The sequence below is a fragment of the Zingiber officinale genome, chromosome 7A (assembly GCF_018446385.1).
Source record: "Zingiber officinale cultivar Zhangliang chromosome 7A, Zo_v1.1, whole genome shotgun sequence".
In the NCBI taxonomy this organism is placed as follows: domain Eukaryota; kingdom Viridiplantae; phylum Streptophyta; class Magnoliopsida; order Zingiberales; family Zingiberaceae; genus Zingiber; species Zingiber officinale.
The window spans coordinates 117,089,021-117,100,573 of NC_055998.1; the positions used below are offsets into that span (position 1 = coordinate 117,089,021).

Sequence of the window (11,553 nt, forward strand, 5' to 3'; positions counted from 1 at the left end):
CTGAACAAGATTTCTCATCCGACGTGGCGTGTGATGATTGGAGAATGGAGCCTGGTTAGCATTTGTGGCAAACGCGGACATCTTTCACGGTCCCAAGCTATACGTAGAGAGATAAACCACGAAAACTTTTGCTTTTAACATAATGACGAAGGTCAGAAATCCAATAAGCATTTCGTTATTAAAAATCGACCTCAAAATTTCATTTGACAAAAGTCCATCCAGTTATCCACTGCGTCATTCTACAAAGACAGGCTTAGCATATGCGACACGAGGAATAGACTGATTGTTTTTACGGCAATTTATTAAATCACGCACTTAAATATCTTAATTGACCAAAAGACATATGTTACTTTAGTTTTTACCAAAGAACGTATTTTTTCAAGTGCACTTCCCTTTTTATCCTTCTGACAAATTAAACTTTTTTTTTTGTCGTTTTCCTTTTCTCTCTCTTTTCTTTCCTATTACCTCTTTCATCAACGAAATATAAGATTTAGTTATTTTTTTGATAACATTTTAATACATTTAGAGAAGCTAAAATAAACAATGGATAGCATAGTTAAACTCCTTGCAACATCAGGAATCCACAGGAATTGAAATGGGTGTAATCTGAGCTCTCTAGGACCTAGAAAACTCCGATTGGACCCATTTCAGTTTCTATGGATTCCCGGTGTTACAAGGAGTTCAAATATGCTATCCATTGTTTATTTTGACTTTTAAAAGGTGTTAAAATAGCAGAAGAAAAAATCAGCAAAAAGGCTCCACGTTGGGCACCGATATATATGATATGGTTCCATATCGGGCCTAACGTGGAGCCTTTTGTTGATTTTTCTTCTCCTATTTTAACATATAAAAATCAAAATAAACAATGAATAGCATAGTTAAACTCCCATTAGGAATGCGAGGCGAAATGGGTGTGTCGAGGTCTGGGTCCGTGGTGGGTTTCGGTCAAACCCAGCGATGGACCCAGAGGCTCCGTTGCACCCATTTCATTCTATGGATTCTGGTGTTATAAGGAGTTAAATATCTATCCATTGTTTATTTTGACTTTAAAAGGTGTTAAAATAGCAGAAGAAAAATCGTGAAAGATTCCAAATCGGGCCACGTTGGGCACGATATGATCAATCGTGCGTTGGGCACGATATGATCCATATCGGCAACGTGGAGCCTTGCTGATTTTTCTTCTCTTTTAACACCTTATAAAGTCGAAATAAACAATGAATAGCATAGTTAAACTCAGCATCGAGAATCTGCCGAAATGGGTGTGTCGAGGTCTCAGGTCATCAGTGGGTTTCGGTCAAAACCCACTGATGGACCTAAAGAGCTCCGATTGCACCCATTTCAGTTTCTATGGATTCCTGGTGTTACAAGGAGTTCACATATGCTATCCATTGTTTATTTTGACTTTTAAAAGATATTAAAATAGCAGAATAAAAAATCAGCAAAAAGGCTCCACGTTAGGCCTGATATGGAACCATATCAGGCCCAATGTGGATCTGATATGATTTTTCCTTGAGCTTCATACAATGTAGAGAAATTAATTTGATGATAGAAAACCAAGAGTTCTGTTAGTCCTATGATTTAATTGTCTTTTTCTCAAGCATGTTGTGCAAATTGATTCTCTGTTCCTCTGAACATTGTTTTATCAGTATATTGCTGATAGGTCCATCTTTGGATCTTGTTTGGTCAGCAACTCTTGATGAATTTCTTGATGGATCTAGTAGGGTTGTGGCTTGAATTTGTGCCTAATTCTTTGTGTTTGTTTTCCCTTGTCACCCCATAATTGTGTAATGCCAATGGAAATGGTGTGATTGCCATAACCCACAGTCAATTTTTTTTACTTAAAAAAAAAAGATTGCATCTTCAGCAATAACTTACTGCTTCCAATAATGCTTTGACATTTGAATCAGCAACCTGGTGTCCGAGCTTGCGCAAACCATACTTTAACTCATCAAAATTTATCTGCCCTTTTTTGTTGATATCCATATTCTCAAACATTTCCTTTATGTCGGCAATCTCCTCCACAGACAAGTGTTCAGCTATCACCTGCATTAACACAGTTTTAGAATGAACATAATAATACTAGGTGTGTCTTAGAATAATCAGCTGGACAAATGTCAAGCATTCACACAGAAAGAAATCATGAAAGAAAATATTCTCACCCTAAGAGCTTTCTTTTTAAATTTATTCATCATTGAAAATTGCTGGAGTCTTGCTCGAACAGTTTCACCAAGATTTACATTGGGTGCCTTATTGGCATTCTGCAGCCAAGGATGATCTGTAATGTGAATCATGAGGGTAATGTTGAGAATACAGAAGATATGATGCAGTATTAAGGCAAAGGTATTAGCAGATATTGCAATATACTGATAAAATAATGTTCAGAGGAACAGAGAATCAATTTGCACAATATGCTTGAGAAAAAGATAATTAAATCATAGGACTAACAGAACTCTTGGTTTTCTATCATCAAATTAATTTCTCTACATTGTATGAAGCTCAAGGAAAAATCATATCAGGTCCACATTGGGCCTGATATGGTTCCATATCAGGCCTAACGTGGAGCCTTTTTGCTGATTTTTTTTTCTGCTATTTTAACACCTTTTAAAAGTCAAAATAAACAATGGATAGTATATTTGAACTCCTTGTAACACCAGGAATCCATAGAAATTGAAATGGGTGCAATCGGAGCTTTCTAGGTCCATCAATGGGTCTTGACCGAAACTCACTGATGGACCTAGAGACCTCAGATTACACCCATTTCAATTCCTGTGGATTCCTGATGTTGCAAGGAGTTTAACTATGCTATTCATTGTTTATTTTGACTTTTATAATATGTTAAAATAGGAGAAGAAAAAATCAGCAAAAAGGCTCCACGTTAGGCCTGATATGGAATCATATCAGGCCCACGTTGGGCCTGATATGGAACCATATCAGGCCCAACGTGGGCCTGATTTGGAGCCTTTTTGCTGATTTTTTCTTCTGCTATTTTAACACCTTTTAAAAGTCAAAATAAACAATGGATAGCATATTTGAACTCTTTGTAACACCAGGAATCCATAGAAACTGAAATGGGTGCAATCGGAGCTCTCTAGGTCCATCAGTCGGTTTTGACCGAAATCCACTGATGAACCTAGAGACCTCAGATTACACCCATTTCAGTTCCTGTGGATTCCTGATGTTGCAAGGAGTTTAACTATGCTATCCATTATTTATTTTATCTTCTCTAAATGTATTAAAATATTATTAAAAAAATAACTAAATCTTACATTTCGTTGATGAAAGAGGTAATAGGAAAGAAAAGAGAGAGAAAAGGAAAACGACAAAAAAAAGGTTTAATTTGTCAAAAGAATAAAAAGGGAAATACACTTGAAAAAATGCGCCCTTTGGTAAAAACTAAAGTAATATACGTCTTTTGGTCAATTAAGATATTTAAGTGCGTGATTTGATAAATTGTCGTTGTTTTTATAATGAAATAAAAAAATAAGAAAAAACTCTTCCCACTTAAGAAAAAGGCATTGACTGATTGTTTTTTGGGGGTTTAAAGTCACTTTATCAATTTAATTTCAAACAAAATAAAATTATGAATATCAAAACAACTAAATTCAGATCAATTTTTCATTATTCAATTTTAAATTATTGCGCTGTAAAAAATTTTTAAAAAATTGCTTTATGTAACTTTGCAAATCAATTTATGGTGCATTTTAAAGGGAAAAATTAAATCACGGTTATTTTTATTATAGAGATCTCAAGTACGGAAAACAAAATCTATATTAATATCTATATATATTGTGCGATGAAACAAGTACTTTATTTTGCTCGACCTCATTAAGAAATGCACAGATAGGATATGATGGATAGATCACAACATTTCAAGCTGCTTCACCATGGAAACTTGAAATTTTTACGCTGCTTTCTTGACGACGAGGACGGGGCATTTGGCATTATGCACACAATAATTGCTAACGCTCCCTAAGAAAGCCCTGTGCCATCATACACAAAGAATGATAAGCAGACCTGAACATTCATATTGTCAAGGCAATAATCTGGAGTCGAGATTAGAATCCAATAATAGCAAGAACCACTCTTCAGATTAACTAAAGTTCACCACCACGGTGCAGCCTACAACAAGTTGAGTTGATACTGAAATGAACCATATCTTGGACAAGGTTGAAACCAAAGGGAAAATTTTCACACGAAGACAATGATAACATACTTCCAAAAGATATAATAACAAAACATCCAGTTTCCTCCCTCAAAACAGTTCGTTAACGGCATTAAACTGAAAGAAATGAATAGTTTTTCAATTTGGTCATCTAATATGTCTCTAATTAGCAGTCAATCATGACTATTAGCACTATATAATTAGTATTCTTTTGCTTGAAGGTGGATGCTGAAAAACACAAAATGAGGGTATATATTTAAAGAAGAAAGCATTTCGATTACTGAAGACACCTGGCATATCACAACTACAACCACAAAAAGAAAAGAAAAATGAAGGCAGGACTGCATACTTGGGAATTGCTAACATTCAGAATCATATGAATTCAAAATCCCAAATTATCTTCAAATTCAAGGGAATCCTACTTTCTCAACACAGACCAAAATAGAATGTTGAGCAGTGTGTACCTCTGCAAGGCATTTTTACCATGACTTCCCACGACGAGCAAGTCAATGTTCATCTTTTCAGCAGCTTGACATATGGCTTCTTTTGGATCCCCCACATCAGTAATTGTTTCAACCTCTACCTGCGAAAGAGAGTATTCAATCAAAGCATGTTGCAGTTATTGATGTATTACTCTGTTAGAAGAACTTGCATATGTTTAAATGTTCATGAGTTGAAAATTTGTGGGTTATTTTCAACCAAAAAAAAATCTTATTATATATAGATAAGCATTTAAACACTACAAACAAAGCCTGCACTACAATAGATTTCGAGATATCAGCACATTCATGAAGTTGAGGTGACTGGTAGTAACATGAGCCCTTATAAATGAATCTAGTAGAAAAATAATATACGCGAGATTTACACTAATAACAAGTTGTCGTGAGCCCTCATAAATTAATATAGTATAAAAATAATATACACAAGCCACTGAATTTTTATCATACCTAGCTAATGAATCTTAAGCTATCTATTACTGAGAACAGAAACAACATTAAAAAAAGACGGAGTGATGTACATCAGAGCCATAACCAGATTCAAGCCTTCAACGACCCAATTTAAAGATGGGCCAATTATTGTGTTGAATTCTTATCAGGAAATGCGATGGACGGAGCATGATCAGAGGTCCCGTTGTGCGTTGTACAGAATGGCACAATTATGTCTCATTCTAGTAAATTACAAAAATCTTGGCGCCGACTATCTCTCCTTCTCCTGTGCCACACATGTTGAACCTATTGATAATTATGGCAGCGTACCAACACTCCGCACATGTAGTATGCTTCAGCACGTTACACGTATAATTCAATTAATGTCTAATTGCTTGATTTTTTTGCATGAAGAAGAGTGAGCCTCTTTTGAATCCAACTAAATTATGAAAACTAGGTAATGTCAAAGTTGTCAAAAATAAATATCAGAAAAAAGGACGTGGATTCAAAAGCTAAGATGTCGAGAATTAATAATGCTGGTAGCTCCAAGAAACAGCAAACACAACAAATCAAACAGGAGATAGAGGAAGAGAGCAGTAGTGATACCCCGTGCTGAGCACAAATCTTCTCTGCTTTCTTCAAGAGAGCATCCGAAGCTTGCTTCTGGTGCTGCTGAATCACCTGGATCAACTCCATAGCTAAGAAAAGAAAACACAAAAGTAACCTCTCAGAGCTATTTCCCCAAACATGTAATAAACGTGACAAAAAACTCTCAATAACAAAAACAGGAAGCAAGATCGGGGCCGGATCGACGCACGAGGGGAGCCAAGCGAGGCGGCGGTCAAGTAGGCGGCGTCAGGGACTGCCTGCACGGAGAAGACGATGAGGGGCGACGAGGAAAAGGAGCGGCGGAGGTTAGCGAGGACCCACTCGAGGGCGTAGTGACTGCAGTCGCTCTCGTCGATGGCCACCATCACTTTCTGAGGCCTGTCGCCGCCTGCTCCGCCTTCCGCCATCTCTTCAATGATGCTTGCCCCAAACGCAGAGCCGCACACAGAAAAACCGAACCTACGGAAGTTTCGAGCTCCTTCGTTTTTTTTTTTTTTTTTTTTTTTTTTTTTGAATTAAATGGTTTTTTTGTTTCAGTTTAAAAAAATAAAAATATTAAGGAAATACAAAGAGATGGGAGATTAGAAAATTATTAATGTTATTTTGTATATTAGTAATTTATGAATTTAAATTTTAAAAAAATTTAATTATATACTAGTGTGATCGTGATAATAATATATAAATTATTTGGGTCTTTGAAAATTTTCTAATGTCATCCTTATAAACCAAGAATTAATTATTTGGATAAAAATTCAGCAACAAACTACTTTAACGGTTTCCCTATGCAAAAAATTATTTTAATTTAATATCATACTTGTCTTAGTAAAAAAAGAAAAGTATTTTTTTTAACGGCCTAAAATATTTATAGAAGCTTCTTTGATCATAGTGTTGTCAATTCTAAGATATGGGACTAAAGAAAATTATATTTTTTTTATATAAAACAACGGGAGAAAATTAATAATGAGAAAAATTCATAATAATATGTTGTAGTTGAGTCTCGAACTCTAGATCACTGATTGTTTCGTTTGCGGAATTACTAATAAACCTTGGAATTATTTTTAGTGTAAATAGAAAAAAGGACATTAACGTAAATACATTTCAGGCTTCACCAAAGTTAGTTAGTAAAGGGGGGAGATTTTTAATAAAATAGTAAGATAATGTAAAATATAAAAGAGAGATGAGAAATATATATAATAAAAAATATGGGATTCATGAAGAAATTATTGAGAGATATTTTTTTATAGTAGAGAGATGTGTGAGGTTTTTTATTTGATGTGGCTTGGATGTGGCAATGATGGAGTCCTCTAAGGGCATCTTCAATGCAAGGTTTGTAAGAGGTTTCTATAATAATAAAAAATAAATAAATAAAAAGTTTGAATTATGATAGAAGTCAGGTTTGAGGTTTATAGTTTAAGAGTAGTAGTGAAAACTCAAACCTCCTCTTTTGTATCGAAATTGATGTATTATATATGGAGTCATGTAACTACATATTATAAATTAGATCATAAAAAATTCACTTAGAGGTTTAACCATTGAGGATCAATGTTTCAATGAGTTTTTATAATGATGATATAACATATTAGAATTATAAAAAAAAATCATTTAAAACTTTAACAATTTTTTTTTTTCATTTTTGAGGTGCCACATCATTGGCACATAAAAAGTAAAAAACTCACTCTTCTCTCCAGTACAAAAATCTCCCGATAACTTTTTACCGACTCCACACTCAACAATTCATATATTTAAAAAAAAAAAACTCAATTATTTATTAATGGATCACTCTTATATCACCTATGATCCGGATATGTGAGGGGGTCAAAGACAATTAAAAGAAGAAGGGCATTTTTGTAATGGGAGGTTTAGGTTTTTTTTTTGGTGATTAAGGCAAGCACGAGGAGAGGGAGATACGGGTTTTTTTTGGGCTCGCGTTTTTTGGTCCGCCGCCAGGACGAGCTTCTTCCTCCCTCCTTGCCGGCCGCCTGCCGCCTCTCTACTCTCCCTCCTTTCCTCCGGCCTGCATCCTAGCGCCGACACTAGAAGGAGCGAGCTGAAAGGGGGTTTTTTCCGCCGCCACCCGCAGTCAGCACTGCCTCCGGCCTCCTCGCCGGCTGATGCCGCCAAGGGATCGGACCTCCGCCTCTCCTTCTCCTCCTCTCGCCATAGCTACCGCGAGTAGGGAGGGGGAAGTTCTCCTCTTCCTCGTGCAGCCACATGGGGTGATTTGTGGCTCATCGGGTTTAGCAGCCACCACCGCTGCCTACAGCAGCGGTCGGCGCCGCCTCCAGCGCTCGGCGCCATCTCCAGCGGTCGGAGCATCCACCAGCAGCCACCTCAGCCTCCCATGGCCATCGGCGCCGCATCCAGAAGCCGTCACAGCCACCAACAGCCACCAACAGCCACCTCTTCCCGCGTCTGGTGCTGTACAGCGGCCACTGCCGCTTCTCCAGCCGCTACCACCTCTCCTGGCAGCCTTACAGCTGACTCCGACGGCCTTATAGTCGTCTTGTCCATCATTTGAGGCATAGATTGGATCCACTGTGGCATCTCCGGCAGCCGCCCGTGATATATTCAGCCATTGAGCCGTGGTGCTTGGTTCTTCGTAGCACTATGGGTGTTGTGAGCTGTTGCTATTGACCTGCCTCTGAGTCGTGACTATATGTTATATTCCGGCCTGCGAGCCGATGTCATATGTCGGCCGTGTCGCCGTTGTATTCCGGTTGTATCTCACCTCTCGGAGCCGCGCAGTGTTAGGCTCCATGTCGCCACCTCCGGATCTCCTCTTTAGTCGGCTCAGATGCCTTCACTATTCCAGGTGACCGCGACTCGATCAGCTCCTCCATCCATCCGAGGGCGCCCCCCTGGGCCAGGGTACGTTATCATACTCGGTATCTGTTCATTTTATTGCTATACTATTATGCAGTTACTTATATATCTGTGGGATTCGCCTCGAGCACCGAGGTACCAGAGGCCGGGGCGACCCGGTCGCGGGCTTCTGACGATCTGGTCAACGCAGCGGACACATCATCAACCGGGTCATGGGGATGCGGTCAACCTTCCAGACACGTCATACCGGCAGGTTCGTCTTCTCAGCTTCTAGACAGGAACAAATTGGCGCCGTCTGTGGGAACGCGCCTGATCTGGAACGTGAAGATGGACGACGCCGGATAGTTCTGCCATTCTCATGACCTAGGTCAGTTTTTCCGTTATCTGTTCTCGGTTATTTATATGACCTGTATTAGTCACGAGGAAGACCCCGGCCGTCGGTAGGGAGGATTATATCCAGTGCGGGCTCGATGGCGAACCCGGCCGTCGGTAGGGAGGATTATATCAAGCTGCGGGCTCGATGGCGAAGACCCAAGGCAATCGTGGGAGAATTATATCCAGCCGCGGGCTCGTCGAGACCCCGATCGGTAGGGAGGATTATATCGAGCTGCAGCTCGATGGCGACCCGGCCGTCGGTAGGCGGATTATATTGCGGGCTCGATGGCGAACCCCGGCGTTCGGTAGGAGGATTATATCTGAGCGTGGGCGCCACGGGCTCGATGGTGAACCCCGGCCGTTCGGTAGGAGGATTATATCTGAGCGTGGCGCCACGGGCTCGATGGCGAATCCCCGGCCGTTCGGTAGGAGGATTATATCTGAGCGTGGTGCCACGGGCTCGATGGCGAACCCCGTTCGTAGGAGGATTATATCGAGCCGGGGCTCGATGGTGAAGACCCGGTTCGGTAGGGAGGATTATATCTGAGCCGCGCCACAGGCTTGATGGCGAAGACCCACGTAGGAGGATTATATCTGAGCTCGTGGGCGCCAGGCTCGATGGCGAACCCGGCGTTCGGTCGGGAGGATTATATACGAGCGTGGGCGCCACGGGCTCGATGGTGAACCCCTGGTGGGAGGATTATATCTGAGCCGTGGCGCCAGGCTCGATGGAAAGACCCCCCGATCGGTAGGCGGATTATATCTGAGCCACACGCTCGATGGCGAAGATCCCAAGCCGTTCGTAGGAGGATTATATCTGAGCCAAGGGCTCGATGGTGAACCCCGAGGTTCGTAGGAGGATTATATCTGAGCCGTGGGCGCCACGGCTCGATGGCGAACCCAGCCGTTCGGTCGGGAGGATTATATACGAGCCCGTGGCTGCCACGGGCTCGATGGCGAAGACCCCCGAGCCGATCTGCCGGGCGGATTATATACGAGCCACACGCTCGATGGCGAAGACCCCTGAGCCGTTCGGCCGAGAGGATTATATACGAGCCAGGGGCTAGATGGTGAAGACCCCCAAGTCGTTCGGCCGGGAGGATTATATACGAGCCCGTGGCTGCCACGGGCTCGATGGCGAAGACCCTCGAGCCGATCGGCCGGGCGGATTATATAAGAGCCACACTTTCGATGGCGAAGACCCCCGAGCCGTTCGACCGGGATGATTATATACGAGCCAGGGGCTCGATGGTGAAGACCCCCGAGCCATTCGGCCAGGATGATCTGAGCCTGTGCGCCAGATCTTGATGGCTACACCCGGCGTTCAGCACCAGATATATGTGATCGTCCCCCACCTTGGCGACCACAGAATCATCGATGGCGCCGCCGCGCTCGTTGGTGAAGACCGTGAGCGTCCCGGTGCCAGGCTGCAGGCCAGCCACATCGGCGACGACGAGAGTCTCGAGGTAGGGAACGCAGTCGCGGCCGCGGAGGCTGAGGCCGCACATGTGGGACACGTCGAAGAGCCCGGCGGAGGCACGGCAGTGGAGGGTGGAGTCCATGATCGAGTCCCTGTACTGGAGAGGCATGCTCAACCCGGCGAAAGGCACCATCTTGCCGCCGTGCTCGACGTGGAAGTCGTAGAGCGCCGTCTTCTTGAGTTCCGCCGGCTCAAGGCAGGGAGCGGTGGCAAAGAGGCGACATGAACTAGTTTATCAGATATTTTATCTCCCCCGTTCGGGGTCGAGCGGTCGGCACTGGTCTCGGACCAGCTTCAGATATTCTATCTCCCCCGTTCGGGGTCGAGCGATTATCACTGGCCTCGAGCCAGCTTATCAGCATATCGTATTTCTTATCTCCCCCGATCGGGGTCGAGCTATCTCCGATGGTCGCGAACAAGGAGTATCTCCACTGGTTTCAAACCAGAATATAGGTTATGCGCCCGTTTGGCTCGTGACTTTCGCCTCCACGAGCCTTCGATTCACGGGCTACACTTCCGATCGACTCACGAGTGATGCGGTCACTCGACATCATTCCATTTAGTTCACTCGATTGCTGGGTGGCACCTTACGATCGCCTGTTGACTATTTTTGGGGCTACTCAGTCAGCACTTTCATAGCCGTCCGACCGGTATCGCGCGGCATCGTCCGCCCGGCATCTATTCATCGCGCGGTATCGTCCGCCTAGCATCTATCCATCCGATCGGCATCATTTGGTCACACGCGCGGTATCTGCCTAGCATCTATCCATCCGATCGGCATCATTTCGATCGCGCTCGCGGTATCGTCTGTCTAGCATCTATCCATCCGATCGGCATCATTTCGGTCGCTCGCACGACAGCGTCCGTCTAGCATCTATCCATCCGATCGGCATCATTTCGATCGCTCGCACGACAGCGTTCGTCTAGCATCTATCCATCTGATCGATAGCACTTCGATCGTCCGGTCGGTATCTTCGCGGCTGCGCACTCGGCATTGGTTCGATTACAGACTTGGTCCACTCGGTATCGTTACCATCTCCTACGACACCACTATTATAGCGACCGCTCGAGCGACATTATATTATTGGTTCAGCGATTTGGCTTTGACATCGAGAGTGGTTCAATTCTTTGCAATAGACTGTCCAGTCAGTCGGACTCACGCCTCCTTCGACTAGACT

General features: G+C 42.8%; 2 protein-coding genes across 2 annotated transcripts; both read right to left on the reverse strand.

Moving 5' to 3' along the window:
* Positions 1-1,824: 1,824 nt before the first annotated feature.
* Positions 1,825-2,306, reverse strand: LOC122002170 (calcium-dependent protein kinase 20-like). Its single transcript, XM_042557258.1, has 2 exons — positions 2,160-2,306; positions 1,825-2,043 (listed from the first exon to the last, which is right to left on the reverse strand). The coding sequence occupies exons 1-2, from the start codon at positions 2,289-2,291 to the stop codon at positions 1,861-1,863; spliced, it is 315 nt and encodes a 104-aa protein (XP_042413192.1). The 5' UTR covers positions 2,292-2,306; the 3' UTR covers positions 1,825-1,860.
* A 1,393-nt stretch (positions 2,307-3,699) lies between these two features.
* On the reverse strand, positions 3,700-6,165 carry LOC122002169 (universal stress protein A-like protein). The gene is made up of 4 exons (XM_042557257.1): positions 5,906-6,165; positions 5,695-5,786; positions 4,627-4,745; positions 3,700-3,980 (listed from the first exon to the last, which is right to left on the reverse strand). The coding sequence occupies exons 1-4, from the start codon at positions 6,102-6,104 to the stop codon at positions 3,902-3,904; spliced, it is 489 nt and encodes a 162-aa protein (XP_042413191.1). The 5' UTR covers positions 6,105-6,165; the 3' UTR covers positions 3,700-3,901.
* Between the last annotated feature and the right edge of the window lie 5,388 nt (positions 6,166-11,553).

Excerpts from the sequence above, each read along its gene's own strand:
- LOC122002170 (XM_042557258.1), bottom strand. The coding sequence starts at position 2,291 with ATGATTCACATTACAGATCATCCTTGGCTGCAGAATGCCAATAAGGCA. Across the intron at positions 2,044-2,159 it reads TTAAAAAGAAAGCTCTTAGG|GTGATAGCTGAACACTTGTC; the intron begins GTGAGAATATTT and ends GTGTTAATGCAG.
- LOC122002169 (XM_042557257.1), bottom strand. The coding sequence starts at position 6,104 with ATGGCGGAAGGCGGAGCAGGCGGCGACAGGCCTCAGAAAGTGATGGTG. Across the intron at positions 5,787-5,905 it reads CGCCTCGCTTGGCTCCCCTC|CTATGGAGTTGATCCAGGTG; the intron begins GTGCGTCGATCC and ends TTCTTTTCTTAG. Across the intron at positions 4,746-5,694 it reads AGATTTGTGCTCAGCACGGG|GTAGAGGTTGAAACAATTAC; the intron begins GTATCACTACTG and ends TCTCTTTCGCAG.